Here is a 22,383-nt window from a genome sequence, read left to right as displayed (position 1 = left end):
GTCCATTGCTGAGGTGAGTGATGAAAGGGAAATGACAGTTGAGAGTAAATTGTGATGTGGACTCTCATCCCAGGATTTTAAGGAAATCAGTGGGGATCTTGAACAGGAAACATTTCAGTCAAGGGGCATCATATGACCAATATACAGATGGAGCCTCTTATTTTGGACCCCAGCATACAGCTTCCTGCCGACTGCCAGTCAGTTGCCAGCCAGTTGCCTGCCAAAGACCAGTATTCAGGAATGTTAGGCCCTCCCACTATTCTCCAATTTCAGGGTTTAACCAGGAGATGGCGCTATATATTAAATAACTAAGACTTAGTTTTTCACAATAGAAAATGTAGATATTATATAAAAAACTAAAGTTAAAATCTTGTTTTTAATGCCCCAAGAGCAATAACATCTTGTCACAAGCTTTTTGGAAGAAAAAGACTGACTCAAGAGACCTGTAGTTGACTAATTACAGGCCTCAATAAAGTTCTGCCATTGGTTGTGAAAAACAACGGTGGACATAGTGGAAAGTGAAATTGACATTGTCGAATTTAATAAAAATACAAAATAATGTATCTGTGTACGTGTTTTACTATGTGATCTGCACTTATCAAACATCTAATTAAGGCGAGACACCCCAGGTGAATAGGGTATTTTTAACTTAAAGATATCAGCTAAATATTTCTCCAGTTAATTACTTACAATAAGGCAATTGTTTTTTGTATTACAAGTTTTCTGAAATAGCATGTTTAAATATCCAAATGAACCATTATCTCATGAAATATGCGCATATTTTAACACATTTCAGGAACCGAAATCTGAACTTTGGATAAAGCCAGGATCAAAATTATTGTTTCATTTTGTAGTCATATTAGTATCTAAGGCTTTTACAGAAGGGATTTTGGATATCTCTTTTTATCACTCCATAAATCAGAAAATACTGTCAACAGCCCTGAAATATCAATTTTCACCATGTTTTTAGGTATAAAATGTTATATAATTCAGGCTATGAATTATATATGACCAAACCCTTCTGTAAAAGCCTTCATAATATTGATAGGAATATAACTGGAAGGTTTGGTGTATGTAACTGCTGAGTGATTCTACAATTTAGGGTACATTCCATGTCCATTGATGTCCATTGATGATAATTATAATTATTCTAACTATTTTCTTCAAAAATATCATATTTTGCCTATTATTGGAAAGCATGTTATAATATCACACAAACATTATGTGCATCCTATGCTTTATTTAGCTTGAAATGTGTCATGATGTTCTTAAATTGTCAGTTTTTGCTATGTCCGTTTTTCAGTTGAGGGTGTCTTGGATTCAAAATAATGAATAAAAACCATTAAAGTAAATTTAAAAAATGATTCATTTATTTCAAAAGTCTAAATACTAAAGAATAATAACATATTTTTAATTGATTTCCCCCTTTAAATAATTTAAATATCTTAATATATGAATGTCCGCAAAAGTTCTGTCAACTATGTTACTAACAGAACTTCCCCCTTTAACTCAAAAATTGTTTGTCCCAATACCATGTCACCAGCATCACATGATGCCATGTTCCTCTTTGGCAGACATTTTGAACACACTGTGGTGATTGTCCTCTACATTTTTACAATATTTTATGTATAATAGCACATGGTCAATTAATATACTCATTGACAATCAACAATGTTACGTACATTGTTATGGTTTACAATTGTTTAATGATTTTAATTCAATTATATGTGCAAATGTGATGTTAACCTGTTCAAGAAAATGACATGTGGTCATCCAGGCAAGGCCTACCATTGAAATGATGGGTCAAAATAGGGAAATTGTCAACTAGGTTACCTGTCAACTAAGTTACCCAGTACTGTAATAACTGTAGTAACTTAGTTGACAGGTAACCTAGTTGACAATTTGTACGACATGTAGACGTCATTACACATCATTATCAATGGAATTTTGCACTTCTGCCTTGAAATTAACATAGTGCTGATGGTTAATAATGTGTCCAGTCAACTATGTTATTTGCGTCAAATGTTTGACTTTCATTGTCAACTATGTTGCACCTCATTTTTTTCAAATTTAAAATATCTAAAATAGTGCTTCTGATATCCTTTATAGTATAATGTATATCTACACAGGTTGGAGTTTTACATGACATCTCTTAAAACTATCAAAATGACCTGTATGGTAGTTTTATAATACAAAATATCCCTAAACTTAATGACAGTGCTGAACATATCACATGAAAAAACAAAACTTTAATACAATTATTTTTTAAACTTTAAAAAATCTTTGGATATATGGTAGAATAGACTCAAGAGCCTTTCAAATTTGATTTTACTTGAAGTGCAGGACTTAATCAAATGATTGTAATGACATCAAGTTTGTCCGTAACATAGTTGACAAACTGAGTAGTGAAAACATCCTTTCCCTTAAAATAAAAAAATATATAAAAATGTTTAAGCTTTGCAACTAGTGGATATGTTACACTGAGGAATATACTAACTTGAACCACTGATTGTTCTATCTATACATTTTATTTGGCATTAGTAAATAATTATGCACATTTACAGATATTTTACATGATATGAGTGATAACACGTGTTATAAGGGCTATTTCGCACAATAGGTGTGCCTTGAGATTTTTACTTGTCCTTTGGTGTGCCTTGGGCACAAAAAGTTTGGGAACCACTGCTGTAGAGAAATGTAAACGTTCACCATCCCCCACCCGCCTACTGTATGTTGCTTTTTGACATGTAAATGGGTAACTACCCCCCCTCTGAGTGAATACCTGTTGTACCTGTCCGGGGCTAAGCCCATAGGACGATGCTCTGATGTCATCACCCTCGCACATTGGTCATATGTTTACAAAAAACGATGTTAACACTTTCTCGTTCTTAATATATGCTATATTTAGGGTCGATATGTGTTGAATTTACTTTAAAATAGCAGATCACTGTGATTCACTTCTCCGCGGCTCCTCCGTGCAGAGAGACCCCCCCCCGTTGACAATTCACGAGCGTCTAACTCTCTCCCCCCTGTGAAGAGATATCACAGGGGGGGGTTGGGACACACACATTCCGATGGCCAATTCGTTTTAAACAAAGAGTGGGGTGGGGGCTGGTGAACGGTATGGTCAATGTTTGTAAACACTGTGACATTTTGACTTTATTTGATCATTTCAGTTAAAAACTAACGTTCATATTTCATATTACTGTTTTGCCTGGCTGGACCTGTAATTTACAGGAAAGGAGTGCACGCTACTAAAGAGACACGCTACCATGGAAACCAAACAATGGTGTTGCTGTATTGAAGTCCGAGTGGAAACAGTCATATTTGGAGCGTTATGTTAGAATGAAACAGCGAGGTCGTGACTCACAAAAAAAAAGTGTTACTTCACTAACTGTAAGCTTGTCACTCAGAGTAACCTACAGTTAACTTAACTGTTGGAAAAGAAAGATCAGAGTTAGGAGTGTGAACACACAGCTGAGAGCTGCCGTTTCATTCTGACTGTTTAAAAAACGGTAACAACGGACTATTTTTCTTAGCGGATGCATGTAAATTTAAATCAATACATAGAACTATGTTTTAAATCAATAAAAATATTTTCTAAATCCATAAAAGCATTTTAATTAATATTGGGAGTCATGTCGTTACTTTGTTGAGAATGTGGCCATGTAATAAGCGGGGGAATTTGCAGCGACTTGGTCATTATGGGGAAAAATAACACCCAGGGATCAAGATCCCTCCGCGACGCGGAGGGATCAGTAATTTTTAGTGAATTACTGAGTTTAGGCACGTTAATAACATTTTAATGAAGTTGAATACAGTATATTCATATTTGTCAGTGATTTCATGTCAATTCGGCGAACATAAACGATTAAATTAGGATTAAAAATCGAGAGCCGGCTGCTGTTCGTTACGGTAACCCAACTAGGACACTTGACACAGTGGCTTTTGGCAAAGCACACAAAGAAAACAAAAAAAACCGAGAGAGATGAGTTATTGTTATTACAACGTGACTTCACTATTATTTAACAACTATTTTTATTGGGTTCTTTTATTTGGGGTTAAGTACATTGTCAGAATAAGTGAGAAATGGATTTAACTTCTGTTAGACAGCTATCATACTGAATAAATATTTATGCAAAAATGTATGGCATTAATAATGTATATCTAATTACATTTAAAAATGTATGGCATTAATAATGTATATCTAATTACATTAACTGTGAATGTCTTTCATTTTATTTAAAATGAAATAAAATTACATAAAACATTTTCCATAAAAAAGTTGATTCAAGAACAAATCAGTACTTTTCTTATATGACTATTATTGCTAAATTTGAAAGGTCTTTACCAGCTTTGGAATTATATATATATATATATATATATATATATATATATAGCACCTTCTGCCATCCCATCTCTACTGACATATGGATCTTAACAAAGATCCGCTATACATTAGTACCAGATATACTGTACACGGACATTTTAGTGAACCAGACCAGCTGTTTCCGCCGGGTCTTCGCTTCCCGGGCATCACGTTGTTTACAAGTGTGTTCAGATGCTAAATGACAAGTGCAAGTGACAATTGTTGTCGTCTTCTCTGTGAACGTTTTTTTCTCCGTTATTTTGCCATTTTCAGATTTAAATTTCGAGCGGAAAGCTAACCAGGAAGTAATAATTACTTAAGCGGAGAACGGAGAAAGTAAACGTTACAGCAGGCATAACAACAGCCGGTGTTTATTTTATTATAATATATATCATTTGTTTTAAAGCTCAATATATAGTTCTATCCGTGACATATGGATCTTAACAAAGATCCGCTATACATTAGTACCAGATATACTGTACACGGACATTTTAGTGAACCAGACCAGCTGTTTCCGCCGGGTCTTCGCTTCCCGGGCATCACGTTGTTTACAAGTGTGTTCAGATGCTAAATAAAAGTTTAGCTTGTACTTTTGATACCCCGCCTCTCGGCACCACAACATCCAGTTTACTGTATTTCACATGAGCGATGTCGAACATTGAAAAGTCCTTATAAATCTCTGTTATTAGATCAGTACTTTTCTTATATGACTATTATTGACTTGAACACTGAGAATGTATTTATTAACTTCAGACATTTGAAATATTTGAAATCAGATGAAAACAAACTGTAACGGACCCTGCCGTGTTATCTATGATTACTATGCCTTACTGTACATTCATAATTTCAGCCGGAGGGAGGTGGGCGGCGCTGCGGAGGAGCAGATTGCGAGTGAGGTGCCTGTTCTAAACGAACTATTCCAGCTGTTATAAAGCATTAAATAAAAAGTAAGCAAGGAATACAGAATGTTTCGTTACGTAACTTTGTTGAGAATGTGGCCATGTACATGTAATACATGGGATCATTTGCAGCGACTTGGTCATTGTGGGGAAAAATAACACCCATCCTGATCGTTTCAATGAAGTTGAATACAGAATATTCATATTTGTCAGTGATTTCATGTCAATTCGGCGAACATAAACATCAATGATGATGATTAAATTAGGATTAAAAATCGGGAGAGCCGGCTCGTTCGTTTTTTCCGACTAAACAACATCTATTATTTAGAAGTTGATTTCACATGACTCCAGTGTGGAACCCCACTGCACCCCCTGGTGGATCAATGATCCATTGCAGCTGGCTTCACAATAATTAAATGTATTTATCATGGGGGCGGTATCAAGTCTGACTGGGGGCCGGCCGGCCATCACGGAACGTGCACGAACCGATCACGACCCTCGCACTTTAAACTGTCCAAAATAAGACGCTGCATCTGTAGACAGAAGAGCAACATTTATTTGAACATTTAAGTCAATGATACCATTCCTAGGTGAACTTAACATCCGTATGGAGTCAGATCAGTCTCAATATTAATAAATGCTCACAGAAGGATTCACAAATGTATTTTGCGATTTATATATAAATGACTCTCCACAACAATATCTCTCAATGCACTCACAAATATTTATTGTTGTATATAAATGTACAAAAAATGGGCATTTAAACTGCTTTTTATTAATTAAAAGACAGCTCTGAATTAATAATCAAATATGTTTCCTTTCTTTACTACTGGATGAAATTACAAAATGTACCCATCATTTTCCTCATGCTAGTATAGCCACATAAAAGTATCAAACCACCTGTTAAAATGCACCAGAATACAGGAAATCTATATTTTTTTTCGCCCCCACACCCCCGTTAAAAATGTCCCCCCCACATTCAGGATGCTTCCTACGCCCATGCTTAGATCTAAATCAGCACCAAATCCCTCCATAACCCACCCCTTACCCACATCGATTCCTGTCTGACAGCTATTAAAACTTGGATGCAACATAACCTCCTCAAACTGAACAGCAACAAAACAGAACTCCTCCTAATCGGCTCCAAATCCACCCTCAGCAAGGTGACTAACATAACACTCACCATCGATGGCACCACTGTTTCCCCCCTCCACTCAGGCACGCAACCTTGGCGTAATCTTTGACCCCACCCTCTCCCTCAAACCTCACATCCGCCATGTGTCAGTCAAAACCTCATTTTTCCACCTCCGCAATATTGCAAAAATTCGACCCTCTCTCACCCGCCCCGCAGCCGAACGACTAATCCATGCCTTCATTTCCTCCCGCCTCGATTACTGCAACTCACTTCTTTACGGCATCAGCACTACATCCCTCAACAGACTCCAACGGGTTCAAAATGCAGCTGCACGTCTCCTTACGCATACCAAATCATGGCATCACATCACCCCAGTCCTCAAAGACCTCCACTGGCTTCCTGTCTCCCATCGCATGAACTACAAAATTCTTGTCCTCACCTACAAAGCACTCCACCATCTGGCCCCCCCTTATCTCACAAACCTTCTCACTCCTTATCAACCCCCACGGTCCCTCAGATCCACCGCAGCCGGACTCCTATCCATTCCCACATCCACACTCTGCAGCTTTGGGGACAGAGCCTTCTCAGTGGCAGCTCCTAGGCTCTGGAATTCCCTCCCCCAAGATCTCCGTGACTCTGAATCCCTCACAGTCTTTCAGTCCCGCCTCAAAACACATCTTTTCAACTCTGTCTACCCATAAGCCCCCCCCCCCCCCTCTCAATCAACTTCCTCTTGACTGTCTTTTTTTTGTTTATTTTATTTTACTGTATTTATTTGTTTGCCTGTCCTTGTTTGTCTACCCTCCCTCATACTGTAAAGCGTCTTTGAGTTGTGAAAAGCGCTATATAAATAAAATGTATTATTATTATTACATTTGGTACAGATCAGTTGTAGCATTCACAATGATAAATGTATGTATGAATTCAAGTGTAAAGAAAGTTTAATCCTTACTTTCCAGGTTTTTGCCAAAGGTTTTTGAATATTTTCCTTACTTTTCCTTTTCAGATCAAGCTCCACTGGCTCCCCATCCCCCAGATAATTCAGTACAAAATCCTCCTGATGACATACAAAGCTATGGAGCCCCTAAAGGGACATGAAAAAGAAAAAAGAAAAGGATGAGAAAAAAAAAAGTCGGGATAACGGGTGAGTATCTTGCGCACGAGAAAACTAAGCTGTTATCCCGACTTTTTAATTTTTATTTTGAGAAAGTTACCGGTGCGCCAAGGAGCAAGTGGAGCACACAGGAGACAACCATTTCATTGCAGACTGTTATGTTTACGTGGGGAAATGACAGTGCATACATTATTTGAGATATATTTCGAACTCAGACTTAATTTTATGGACATTTCGGCCAGGGGTGTAGAGCTAAAACAGGAGAGTCTGTAAACCAGTCTGCTTTGATCTATGAATTAATGTCCGTGACTCTCAGAGTACCTGCTGCCCGCAGCTGGTTTAAAGGGAAACAAACACTCAGAACACACACACACAGAGCGGAGCAGAGCACAAACAGACTCACATCATGCACCCTGGTGACCGGACATCTCCTTCATGAAACTAATCGGGCAGTTCGATGTGTGTAGAGGTGTGTGTGTGTGGGGCAGACTGGCCATCTGTAGAATCTGGAGAATCACAGAACGGCCGGTCGTCAAGGGCCGGTAATGGCCGGCTCGGTTCGCTGACGGCCGGCACCGCCCTTACATTTTTATGTTTTTAAACGGCATCATTGAAGCTGCGCTGACAGGCGACAGAGGTCCACCGTTTCCCCGCAGCGAGGCTGTTGACAGTTCACTAGCACCCGCCCCCTCCTCCCGTTGACAATTCACTAGCACCCCCACCCCCCTCAAATAATGTATGCACTGTCATTTCCCCACGTAAACATAACCGTCTGCAATGAAATGGTTGTCTCCTACTGTGTGCTCCACTTCCTCCTTGGCGCAGCGGTTACTTTCTCCCAAAAAAAAAAAATCTCTTGTGCTCCCGAGAAACTAACCCGTTATCCCGACTTTTTTTTTTTTTTTTTTTCATGTCCCTTTAGGGGCTCCGTACAAAGTCCTCCATAACCTGGCCCCATCCTACCTGACTGACCTGCTCCACAGACACACTCCCACCCGCTCCCTCCGCTCTGCCAACCTCCTGTCCCCCCCAATCCGGACCAACCTCAAGTCCTGGGGCGACAGAGCCTTCTCCGTTGCTGCACCCACCCTCTGGAACTCACTACCCCAATCCATCAGAGACTCTTCCTCCCTCACCACATTCAAAACATCACTCAAAACCCACCACTGCAATCAACCACTGACCACCCACCCCCCCCTCTTTTCTGTTTTAGTTCATCTCTTTTTGTATTTTTCTTAGTTTTTTTGTTGTTTTTATTCTCTGTCAATGCGTCTTTGAGTTTTTAGAAAAGCGCTATATAAGTCTCATGTATTATTATTATTATTATTATTATTATTATTATTATTATTATTATTATTATTATTATTATTATTATTAAGCAGTTCATAACTAAAATTGCAAAGGAGGATGGCAGTACCACCTCAGACCACACCTTCAGGAACTTTTATTCTAGGCTCTACTCTTCTGAATTTCACAATGATAACAATTTGATGGAAGGTTTCTTAAACAACTTAAACATCCCCAAAATCTCGACTGAACATAGAGTACAACTGGAGCAGCCTGTTTCGCAAGCTGAAATAGCTATAGCTATCTCCTCCCTACAGTCTGGAAAATCTCCAGGACCCGACGGGTTCCCTGCAGAGTTCTTCAAATCATTCTCTTCACTGATTTCTCCTCAACTCAGTTTAGTTCTGTCAGAATCTTTCAAACAAGGCAAACTTCTCTCATCATTTTATGAAGCAACCACCATATGGGAGACTGCCTGCAGGCGCCAATCTCAGGACACCGCCACTCTCAGGACAGGAAGTGCACGCTAAGAATTACAAAATAAAATCGCCACTCTCAGTACAGCGCCACTTTCCAAAACATTAATTAATGCTTGTGTACACAAGACGGCATGCAAAACCGTTTTAAATGTGATCGATCAGCCTGTACGACGAAGCCAGTTCAACAGACCCTAAATATCTTTGAGTTATCTGGCTTAACTAACCCTAACAAACGAGATCTTGCTAAGCGGTCCAACGACGCTGGTTATCAACTCGGTAAATCAACCCAGGGTTTCTCTGTCAGGCTGAGAGCGCGTTCACATGAAAGGGGCGAGGTTAGCAACATTTGACCAATCACAAACAGGGACAAGCGTACTGACAGCGCAGCGTCATACTTCATTAATGAAAAGTAAACTATCATGTTAGACAAATACGAAAAGTAATCATGTCGGGAGATTAGACTGTGAAGTTCCGATGCTCTCTCTACCCTCCCTCCCTCCCTCCACGTCTCGCGCACAGCGGTGCGGACCTCGGCAGTCACTTCAGACAGACAGGTAGCAGCACCTCCCACCTTACAGTCACTTCAGACAGACAGGTAGCAGCACCTCCCACCTTACAGTCACTTCAGACAGACAGGTAGCAGCACCTCCCACTTTACAGTCACTTCAGACAGACAGGTAGCAGCACCTCCCACCTTACAGTCACTTCAGACAGACAGGTAGCAGCACCTCCCACCTTACAGTCACTTCAGACAGACAGGTAGCAGCACCTCCCACTTTACAGTCACTTCAGACAGACAGGTAGCAGCACCTCCCACCTTACAGTCACTTCAGACAGACAGGTAGCAGCACCTCCCACTTTACAGTCACTTCAGACAGACAGGTAGCAGCACCTCCCACTTTACTGTCCCTTCAGACAGACAGGTAGCAGCACCTCCCACCTTACAGTCCCTTCAGACAGACAGGTAGCAGCACCTCCCACCTTACAGTCCCTTCAGACAGACAGGTAGCAGCACCTCCCACCTTACAGTCACTTCAGACAGACAGATAGCAGCACCTCCCACCTTACAGTCACTTCAGACAGACAGGTAGCAGCACCTCCCACCTTACAGTCACTTCAGACAGACAGGTAGCAGCACCTCCCACCTTACAGTCACTTCAGACAGACAGGTAGCAGCACCTCCCACCTTACTGTCACTTCAGACAGACAGGTAGCAGCACCTCCCACCTTACAGTCACTTCAGACAGACAGGTAGCAGCACCTCCCACCTTACAGTCACTTCAGACAGACAGGTAGCAGCACCTCCCACCTTACAGTCACTTCAGACAGACAGGTAGCAGCACCTCCCACCTTACAGTCACTTCAGACAGACAGGTAGCAGCACCTCCCACTTTACAGTCACTTCAGACAGACAGGTAGCAGCACCTCCCACCTTATAGTCCCTTCAGACAGACAGGTAGCAGCACCTCCCACCTTACTGTCCCTTCAGACAGACAGGTAGCAGCACCTCCCACTTTACTGTCCCTTCAGACAGACAGGTAGCAGCACCTCCCACTTTACTGTCCCTTCAGACAGACAGGTAGCAGCACCTCCCACCTTATAGTCACTTCAGACAGACAGGTAGCAGCACCTCCCACCTTACAGTCACTTCAGACAGACAGGTAGCAGCACCTCCCACTTTACTGTCCCTTCAGACAGACAGGTAGCAGCACCTCCCACCTTACAGTCACTTCAGACAGACAGGTAGCAGCACCTCCCACCTTATAGTCCCTTCAGACAGACAGGTAGCAGCACCTCCCACCTTACAGTCACTTCAGACAGACAGGTAGCAGCACCTCCCACTTTACTGTCCCTTCAGACAGACAGGTAGCAGCACCTCCCACCTTACAGTCACTTCAGACAGACAGGTAGCAGCACCTCCCACCTTACAGTCCCTTCAGACAGACAGGTAGCAGCACCTCCCACTTTACTGTCACTTCAGACAGACAGGTAGCAGCACCTCCCACTTTACAGTCACTTCAGACAGACAGGTAGCAGCACCTCCCACTTTACAGTCACTTCAGACAGACAGGTAGCAGCACCTCCCACTTTACAGTCCCTTCAGACAGACAGGTAGCAGCACCTCCCACCTTACAGTCACTTCAGACAGACAGGTAGCAGCACCTCCCACCTTACAGTCCCTTCAGACAGACAGGTAGCAGCACCTCCCACTTTACTGTCCCTTCAGACAGACAGGTAGCAGCACCTCCCACTTTACTGTCCCTTCAGACAGACAGGTAGCAGCACCTCCCACTTTACTGTCCCATGTTATGCCGGCTTTTCTTGGCTTGTTTGAAGGTGAGTGGTGATGAACAAATTACTAAACTGCCAGTGACTCGAGTTTACAGCTAATTAGCTAAAAGACAATAACAAATATAGTTAACTAAGGTAGGCTACTAGCTAATGGATAAGTTAGCTCAAGGTTTAGCTAAGGCAATTTATCATGGGCATACAGGCTAATGTACTGTAGGTTACTTAAGGGGAGACACTAAAGGTGAATACAGTAAAATGTGTATCTAATAACGTCATCACAATCGCACATTGATATGGAAACTAGGCGTTAACTAGGCCTAATTAAAATGCGCTAATTTGCATGCAGTTACCAAGGCATTGCAGGTGAAAAGGATACAACAAAGTCAGAGATGTGGAACTATATTTAACTTTTTGTTTTAAAACATTTTTTTATAAATGATTATGGGAAGTGCCCTTTTTCTCACTTGAGCTCCTGCCCCCCAAAATGTCAGTCACAAGAAAACATAAGCTACTTTTTAGAGAAAAATGTCATTCTTTGTTGAATCAGGTGAAACACCATCTGGCACAGTGGTCCCCCCTTTCTACGACCCTGGTAGGTCGTATTCATTCTGTACCTTTTTCCAAATTATACCAGTTTTCATTCCTAAATCCTTCTTTGATTTGTTAGACTCAGTCATATCATCTTATATTTGGAGGGGCAAGCGACCCCGACTGAACAAAGCCCATCTTCATGCCTAATTTTCATTTTTACTATTGGACGTTGTATTACGTTTTGGTCTCATTTTCATAATCAGGCCGACTGTACGTCCTGGGTGGCTATGGAGTTGAGTTCCTTCAAAGAACTTTCGATCTTAGCCCTGCTCGGATTTTCACTCCCTCTCCCTCCAAAAAACTTGGGTTGTAATCCGGTTGCTAGATACACATTGAGGGTGTGGGCTCAGTTCAGAAAACACTTCGGCTTTCATGGTTTCTCTCTCTTGAGTCCTATTCTATCCAACCACCTTTTTCAACTGTCTGCATCTAACTCTGTGTTTTGGGAATGGTATCACATGTTTTAAGGATATTTGTATTAACAACAGCTTTGCTTCGTTTGAGCAACTTTCTGAAAAGTTTAGCCTTCCGAACAATAATTTCTTCAGATATCTGCAAATCAGGTATTTCCTCCATTCTAAGATCTCAAGCTTCCCAGAAGCACCCGAGCCGAACATCGCTGAGATGTTTCTTAAATGATATCCAATGCGCAGAGGTTATCTGCACATTATCTATGACAAGCTGACAGGTATAAGAAAATGCTCCCCTCAACAAAATTAAAACTGCCTGGGGGCTTGATTTAAATGTTTCAATCTTCAACATGGTTAATTCCACATCCATCTGTGCCCATCACTGTTTGCTACAGTTTAAAGTTGTACACAGGGCTCATATGTCTAAAGCTAAATTGTCCCAGATCTACCCAGATGTAAGTCCCTACTGTGAAAGGTGTAAAATAAATGAGGCCACCCTGGCACACATGTTTTGGACATGTCCTAGCCTAGAGAAATATTGGAAGGACATTTTCAATACTTTGTCTGCTATCCTTGATCAAAAGCTGGACCCTCACCCTCTAGTTGCACTCTTTGGCACCACTGGAGAGGAAGATACACTCCTGACTCCAACCAAGGCTCGCACACTGTCCTTTGCCTCCCTGCTGGCCAGGCGAGTGATACTACTTAGGTGGAAAGATGCTGTCCCGCCCACCCACGCTCAGTGGCTAAATTACCTAATGTCATGCCTTACACTTGAAAGATCCGCTACTCAGTCTGCGGCTCGAGTACTAAGTTCAATAAGGTATGGGGGGCATTCCTAAAACACTTTAAGAAGCTTAAGTCATGAGGATGGTGTACTATTTCTGACTGTACTCTTTATTATTATTATTATCATTTGTATTATTATTATTATTAACACTGTTACTGTTATTTGTGTCATATCCTTGCACATATTGTTCAGGTCTGTTTGGGAATGGGGAAGGGGTATATGTGTAAATGTGTAATGTGTTGATGTTTGTTGTTGTCTTTAAAAAATCTAATAAAAATATTTCTGAGAAGAAAAAAAAGAATAACCTCCAAAGACCACTCAAATAAGAAATGTTAGATTTAGTTGCTTAGATATTGTATGTTTGCTACTTCGCATGTAACGAAATTGAACTGAAAAAATCTGAAATACCAGAGATAAAACAATCCAATGTATCCGCCAGACATCGAGCAATGTTCGCCCTATTTACTGCTATTTACATTGGCAGATAAGGAGACAAGCGCCAATGGCAGGAGTAAATTATTATCTGTTTTGCTCGGCTATGTGACTGGAAGAGGTTGCTTTAGAGTCACATTTGTTTAATAATGACAAACAAAATCTGAAGGTCATCTGTCATTCTGAAGGATTAGAGCACTGACTGAGCCTCCTCTGTGGGAGGGTCTGCTGCAGGACCTCCACTCGGTCTCATCTGCTCCGTGTGCTGACATCAAGAGTTTTCATTCCCTTATTTATAAACTAAAAGATTATTCTGTACATTTATTTTGAAATTTCAATGCTATAAAAAATGTTTTCTACTGTTATCATAAAAATGAATATTGAGTTATGGCGCCAAATGCAACTTGTTACTTTAAATCTTATTATTTTTCCCTGGCAAAATGAGAATAAGTAAAAATTAGTAAGTAAAGTAATTGTGACTCTTAATATCGTATTGGTAATGGAAATTTGCCATCAATGCATTCTTAATATATATATCTAAACTCTTTATACATCTGTCAGCGGCAGTGCTGCTTTGGTTTTACTTTGATTTTATAATTAAGTACATGTTATACACAGCTCTGGAGAAAATGAGGAGACCACTGCAGAATTATCAGTTTCTCTGGTTTTACTATCTAAAGGTATGTGTTACATTAGAATTAATATTTGTTTATGTTATTCTATAAACTACTTACTACATTTCTCTGTGTTGGATTTCAACAGACACTGGAATGGAATGGCTGCCAGACATGTATAGATTGAGATTTCAGTAAAGAGAGTGGTCTCTTAATTTTTTCCAGAGCTGTATGTACAATATTCCATCACTGTCACAGTAGGCTGGGACCGACTAGTCTAGTTTTTGGTAAAACATTATCTAAAAAACTGACAAAGTAAATCATCACTTATAAGTTTTAAAATAGTAACTGTATGAACATTTGATGTCTGATTTCAATGGAATCATCAAGAAAGTTGAAGTTACTTGGAATAATACAACTTTTGACCAGTTCACAAGTGTTCTCTGAAGTGAAAGAGAGCATGGACAGAAGCAGGTGTGAGACTCACTGGGCACCACGTAGCCCCCAAACAGGATCCAGATGGAGGCGATGAGCGAGCCGAACATCATCATGAAGCCGATGAAGAGCCAGAGACGAGCTCCTGTGAGGACACATACACTCATCACTTTCAATGGGTAACGAGTTGCATTCACTCCCTGACAGCCAAACACACACACACTTCGTATCTCTTAATACTTTTAATCATTACCTAGATAATAGGGGTGTCAAATGTAATGCTTGCAATTAATCTGGAAACCTTAAATTTGAACAAATCAATCTCATTAACAACTTAACATCCTCCCATCATTTAAGCATGGATGTTTACCATGAATTGCATGGCAGTGAAAAGGCAAAGGAAGCCTAGAAACTGGTATATGCTACCTGTACTGCCCTGACTGGGTTAGTCAGAACCATTCACTGCCTCACTGTAACAGCACTCCTGATCCATCACTAAAGTTCTGCACTCGCATTTAGTTGAACAATGCCCCAGCTTTTTTAAGTTACACAGGAGTGTGAGATAGTGGACAGGGTCTCCACTATAGGAAGAGATAGAGATGCAGTATGATAGCAGCAGAGAGGATTTGCTCTGTGTAGCACACATTACACAGAGGGCAATCACAGCGGCTCTCTGACAGCGGCTTTGTCCATGCTTTAGATAGCTGTCAGATTACTGTCTGACTTCATGCCAATTATTCAGTAATCCTGTTATAATAAAGTAAAACACCCTCTGATTTCTCTCACCAGTTTGTCATGCATGTATTTATGCACACTCACACACACACACACACACACACACACACACACACACACACACACACACACACACACACACACACACACACACACACACACACACACACACACACACACACACACACACACACACACACACACACACACACACACACACACACACACACACACACACACACACACAGAGACGCACCTGTCCGGCCAAGGCAGCCCTCTACATACGTGTCTCCTCTCACCTGGCCGTTAGAAACTGCATTTATCCTGAAAATGAAGACAGTCAACAGTTTTACAAAAGAGGAATCAGTAGCTTCACAGCTCGACATATTAGTATAACATTTCAATAGGGAAGATTGAAAAATGAAAATAATAATGCTATCAGTCAAACTGACGCTAGCATTGGCCCAGGGTTCAAGTTAAAAATAAAACTTTTTAAGGCCTTTTATAACTCTTGAAATGCAATTTAATACGCTTTTTATGTTCATACAGTTCAAAGGATGATTACATACCTGTGAGGACAACAAAGCATAAAGTCATTTTTATCACATGTCAGTACTTTCAAGCTGTATATAACTTCCATCCATAATGATATAAGAGCGTCTGTCTGAATTGACTGTTGGTATATCTAGTGGTTGAGTCAAAAAAAGGCTACAAATTCATGCAAAACCGTACCGGAGAGACCCAAAGCGGAGACAGACATTTACTATGAAGAAATACAAAAACACCAACACCTGGAAAAGCACCAAAACTGTTTGTTGCAGGCACTGCCTCCAGGAAGTGAACCCGGGCGGAACTCTACAGACACGTACAGCCTGGAGAGAGCAGCACTCACATGAAGAATGCTATGGTGGAGAAGACACCGCATGTGTGGAACGCATGCTCCATCTGCTCCTGGGACGGATACGTCACTGCTGCGTCAATCATGATCCACCAGCCTGTGAAGAACTGGGACCAGAGAAATCATGAGATGCAGTTTCACTCATACTGCGATGTTGGGGAAAGCTGGTGCAAAACAAAGAATAAAGAGAGCAAGAGGAACACAAATGGAACAGTTCCAAAATCTCCTTATGATCCCAACAATGTGAGACGTAGAGGAAGAAACTGAGACAACATGTAGTGTGTTATATAGGTGTCTGTGCATTTACACTGTGTTCACAATTATTAGGCAAGTTGTATTTTTGAGGATTATTTTAATTATTGAACAACTAGTGCTCTCGGTCAATCCAAAATGTTAATAAACCTCAAACCTGAATATTTAAGAAAGTAAAAGGGAAGTTTTGGCTTTCTTAGGAGAATATCGATGTGTTCACAATTATTGGGCAACTATTGTGCAGAATTATTATGCAACTAAAGGAAAAACGAAAATGTTCCCATCTGATTTATTTTCATCTGTTAAAGTGAGAATAGTAAACAAACAACTCAAAATGTACAAATAAACATTTCTGATATTTCAAAACAAAGACCAGATTCCAATATAGCAACCCTTCTCTTCAATGACAGTCACAAGCCGTCCATTGATGGAGTCTAGGGATGCTCCGATCGCCCATTTTGGGGCCGATCGCCGATCGCCGGAATCAGTATCGGCCGATACCGATCGCCGATCCGATCGAGTGGGCGGGGCCTATGGGGATCTTCCATTTAAAGTGATGTTTAAAACTCAGTTAATGGGGCTCATTCATTGGCGCTTCCACAAACAACAACCAACATAATTATTACATTCAAATGAAGTACATTATTCAAGTGTACATTAACTTTGGATAATAACACGGGAGAAATGAGCGGAAGCGCTCTCTTTTCCTCTCTCCCCCTCTCTCTCTCTCTCCTGACAGCCTGTCAGTATTGTCTCATGCAGCTCACTGATCCAGTAATGAGTGACCCGACAGTGAAGAATAAATATATTTATAATTAGTTTAGGTTGTTCCAGAGGTAGATAAAATAGCTAAGTGTGTTAGGTCTAACTTGAAGTGTGTGACACCGGTCAGTCACCGCGGGCGGAGCTACAGGTGATCCGGGAGAGCTTTCTAATGGAAACTCTGTTGTGTACATTATATATTTATTGACTATTTAGAGCAATACAAGTAACTATTCTTAACAGCATTGCAGAAATATAATTAAGACCTGAGAAAGCAGAAATTGACTACTGTTTATTTATCAGAAGGCCACATATGCAACATATTCCATTCTCTTAGGGCATGTAGATTTTGAAGAAACTAAAATCAATATAATAGCCTATGCTCGGCTAAAGTGCAGTTTAGCAAATATTGGATGTAAATATATTAATAATAAAAGCAAAATTTGCTCAACACTATTTTTCAAATCATAAGAAACCATTATAGCCTATATAAGGCAATACAAATCAATTCCAATAGAAGGGACAAAAACATACAATTCAATAGACGGAACAAAATACAGGGCCTTTCTAAACATAAGCCTACTTCAAATGTAGACAATATTTAAATGGAAACAAAGAAAGGCTATAGCCAAATACTATAAAACATTCCTCAACATGTAGGCCCAGGGACGTGCACAGACATGTTGGGGGGCGGGTGCTCAAGTGAGAAAAAGGGCACTTCCCATAATCATTTATAAAAAAATGTTTTAAAACAAAAAGTTAAAGGACACCTATCATGCTATATTTAAATGATATATTGTAGGGCCATACCTATATAAGGTATATTTGTACGTTTCTGTTTTCAAAATACCAAACAGATCATGCATTTTAGCCATGCCTCATTTCGCTCTATTTGCTGTTCTCCAGCACTGTTTTTGCACGGGGCTGATTCTGTGAGCTGCAGCTGACCACGCCCCCCTGCAGGAGAGGGGAGCCGTGCTCTGATCAAGTCAAGAGGGGGAGAAAAATAGATCTCCGTCCTCCGTGTTTTATTATATTATTATAGGCCTATAGAGTCGTTATTCATTTGTTTTAAAGCTCAATAAATAACAAAGAAGACCTTTGACCGGCACTTTTCTAATTTTGTCCGGAAGATTTAAACTTTAACGGACATCTTGACCGGCAAAAGAAAACCTAACTGAAACTCTGCTGCACGGTCCCCTCGTTCCTTGGAAGAGGCAGAGAGGTGGGTGTTTGTCATCTGCTGGTGGACTAACCGGAGAGAATTACAGTGCTTGCCTCGACGGGGAGGGATTGCATTGAATTAAAGCAGCGGGAGCAAACGCTTGCCTCGGGGAGGGAGGAAAAAAGCCACAGCGGAGAATAAACAGAAGGGTAACCATGGTAACCATGCGCGGGAAGTCTTCTTCGCTGCTTTTGTGGCAGACTACAGCGCCACTTACAGGCCTGGCATATGTACTACAGCGTCTCCAGCGCTTTCGAGCGGCAATGGCCGGCCGTGGCCCAACCCCACATTCCCCTGATAGGTGGAGAGTCGGCCCAATAGCCGTAGTGCCACCGTCCTGACGTCAGGACAGTGTTCAAATCTGGATCAGTTTTTATCAGATCCGTTGCAGCCCCTTTTTTAGAGATTTGGGTATGGAGGAAAATAGAGAGGGTTGTGTTTTCTGACACTTGGTGAGTTCCCTGGAACACCGGGGACACATATTCATGTATAAAAGATGTACAAAAGTGCATTTTGCATGATAGGTCCCCTTTAAATATAGTTGCACATCTCTGACTTACTGACCAATTTATTTTAATACCCTCACACTCACGCAATTGTTTAATACTCAACAGAATTCTACAAAATAATCAGCTAACAGAGACAATGGTCTTCTTTAGTATTCACTAAGCACAAGAGCAGACAACAAACTAGTACAATTCATAGTTATTAAATGAGCAGCCAACAATCAAAATTATGGAGTTACTGTTTAAGGACATTACAGGCAAAAAGATCGTTTTTTCATGTACTTGTTATTCTGGTCTATTTTGCTTCCATGTTTTCTTTCACTCTAATGGAAAGAAAACTTCCAAGAAACACATAAATGGTGTTCGCTTTGCTGCCATGTCTGAATTCATCTATAGATTTAAAGCTAATCTGCATATTTAAACACAACATTTCAGGGAAAATACTGACTTGACGTAAGTAACTATCTGGGGAAGTTGTGAGGTGGTGCAAATTAGCGCATTTTAATTAATATATATATCCTTTATTTAACCAGGTAAAAAGACTCATTGAGATTAAAATCTCTTTTCCAAGAGTGACCTGGCCAAGAAGGGCAGCATGAACAAAGTTACAACACAGACAAGACAGGCAGACAAATACAGCTGTAAAACACAAATAAAATGGCACATTAGCCAGTCAATATGCGAAATAAAACAAACTATTAAAAATCTTTAAAAACTGGCAAAATTTAAAACGATTTTAAGATATACGAGTTGAGCCTAGTTAACGCCTAATTTGCATATCAATGTGGCGATTGTGATGACGTTATTAGATACACATTTTACTGCTGGGAGTCCCAGCAGCTTCTACTGAAGCCAGTCCCCAACTCCGGGGACTTCCGGCCGGGGACTTCGGGTGGCAGTATACGCCGTGAAGTTGTTTGCGGCCTGCCAGTAAACCCAAAGCAGAAGAAGAAGAAGTGACGTCAGCGGCTCATTTGCGTAATCTTCCCTCAGGGAACTTATTCCGGTGTGAACGCAATCTGTACTTAGTTCCATGGGGGTACTAAGTGCCGGCACTAAGTACGGCAAAGTACTTGGTGTGGAAGCGGCTACTGATGGAAGAAAGTGTCTTCTAAAAACCCGCAGTTGGTTTGGGAGTTGATTTAGAGTCCATCTTCAACCTGGAAAGGTCCAACTAGCTCCTCTTTAATAATAGTGTTTAAAGTGGACCTATCATGCTATATTTGACAAATATATTGTAGGGCCATACCTATATAAAACATGTCTGTGAAGTTTTTTTTTCAAAATACCAAAAAGCCACTGACCAGAACTCCAGAGGCAACAGAGGCCACGGCGTTCCTCCTCTCCCCCCAGTCCATGCATTCGCACTCTGGCCAGCGGAAGTTATCCAGAAAGCCAGCCATCTGCAGCTGTGTCCTCCTGCTTGTTCTTCTTCCTGGTTCCTGCCCAGCTGAAGCAGTCCTCCTCCCAGCTCTGTCTGTGTGACTGCTGCCCCCCCCCCCGGCTGCTCTGCTTCTGGCTCAGATCAGGGACAGTCAAAGTTCCCTGTAGACGATGGTTACATTCATGTCTTATAATAATAAAATAATAATAATACATGGGATTTTCTTTCTGCTCGGGAACGTTCATGTTTCTCACACATTTCTGACAATCTCTTAAGCTTTGAAAATATCATTATGTTTCAGACAGTTCAATTGGTATTTGAAAACATTAACAATATAGCTTCTCTGACATCGAGTAGCTTTTGTCAGCTCCGCTCTGAGCAGATGTGCAGACCCTCACAATCTGCCCTAAACACTGACCCAACCAATTCCAGCTGAGCTTTAGGTGTGCACAGACATGTCATCAATTTGGATCTGTACATTGATCTGGCTGTAGTGTCGTAGAAACTATGTAATGTTTAAGTGTTCATTTCTATGTGTGAAGCTGCCCAGGCAGCGCAGATGGAAATGAGCTTATAGCTAAATATGGCATAAATGATCTTTATTCATTTATGAGATTTATTTATTTTTATTGATGGTCTTTGTTTAATAAAGACAGCTTGAAAGGGTTAATGGTAAGTGATCATGTGTTGGTGGCTTTCTTATGACTACTACATATGGTTCGGACAGCATGACCTTTAACCTGTTCCTAATTTCATTTCTTCATAAAGTTAAACAGCTCTTATAAACATTCACATAATCTACTATATGCTAATTATGATGTATTCACTCGAATATGAGGGAAACAGATCCAGCTAAATGTCACAGTTCAGTGAGAAACATACAGTGGAGAACAAGCAGGCTGGAGTGAAGAATGAATGGTACTCAACCAGCGTTTAACGTTTCTGCATGAGGTTATAACATGTGAACTGCCGTTTTACTAAGGATGAGGTTATAACATGTGAACTGCCGTTTTACTAAGGATGAGGTTATAACATGTGAACTGCCGTTTTACTGAGGATGAGGTTATAACATGTTATTGAGGTAAGCTTTGATTTCTTCCAGGCTCGGAGTATAATACAGACAGCAGCTCCGGCTAACAGCTGACACTTCGAAGCTAGCTCTAACCAAGCGTTAGCACAGTTATCCTTTACCTCACATTAAGCTACAACTCGTATAGCAGTGGTATTTTATTAGATGAATAATCCATAGTCTGTTGAGTGGATTATATCATTAGGGACTTCACATGAATGTTTGCTGGGCTGCTTGTTATTTGAATGTGTGAGGGCCAACAGGAGCTGGCGTCATGTTAGTGTTACTCCAGCTGAGGATGCAGATGTTTAGTTAACAAAGATTCTGTGTAAGAAATATGAGTTTCCATTTAATAATAACAGGCACCTTAGTTATAATCCAATGAGACATGCTGTGTATGCAGGGTAACATGCAGGTGCCCACCTTGTCTACAGCCCGGGAGCGCTTTCAGTTTCCATACAGCAGCTAGCATGCTTCTTCTTCTTCAGGTTTATTGGCAGAGCGCGAGCCCACTTTAAAGATGCATACCGCCACCTAATGTATCGGAGTGGGTAGTATGGCATTGTCTCAGTCATTGATGAATAATGATGCTTTTTACATGATTAACATCCTATTTCCTAATCCTCCCTGTATAAATGATATCCAACATATCAACCCCCTTCTTATTTCCCTGTCCTGGGCTTAGTATTAATTCCAAACTCCACT

General features: G+C 40.7%; 1 protein-coding gene across 2 annotated transcripts in view; it reads right to left on the bottom strand.

Annotated features, from left to right (window-relative positions):
- Positions 1-22,155, bottom strand: part of LOC117485650 (transmembrane protein 50B) — a 57,080-nt gene extending 34,925 nt beyond the window's left edge. The window contains exons 1-5 of one of the 2 annotated variants that reach the window (XM_034134264.1): positions 22,102-22,155; positions 20,530-20,770; positions 16,475-16,587; positions 15,839-15,906; positions 14,900-14,992 (exon numbers count right to left, since the gene is read on the bottom strand). In XM_034134264.1, coding sequence (XP_033990155.1) covers positions 14,900-14,992; positions 15,839-15,906; positions 16,475-16,587; positions 20,530-20,628 — 373 coding nt within the window. In that variant the 5' untranslated portion in view covers positions 20,629-20,770; positions 22,102-22,155. Of the gene's footprint in view, positions 1-14,899; positions 14,993-15,838; positions 15,907-16,474; positions 16,588-20,529; positions 20,771-22,044 lie in introns of both variants that reach the window. The other variant, XM_034134265.1, reaches the window with a different exon arrangement.
- Positions 22,156-22,383: the final 228 nt, after the last annotated feature.

This window comes from Trematomus bernacchii, unplaced genomic scaffold (assembly GCF_902827165.1).
Source record: "Trematomus bernacchii unplaced genomic scaffold, fTreBer1.1, whole genome shotgun sequence".
Taxonomy (NCBI): domain Eukaryota; kingdom Metazoa; phylum Chordata; class Actinopteri; order Perciformes; family Nototheniidae; genus Trematomus; species Trematomus bernacchii.
The sequence above is the reverse complement of the archived record's forward strand: the minus strand, read 5'-3'. Positions and strand labels throughout refer to the sequence as shown.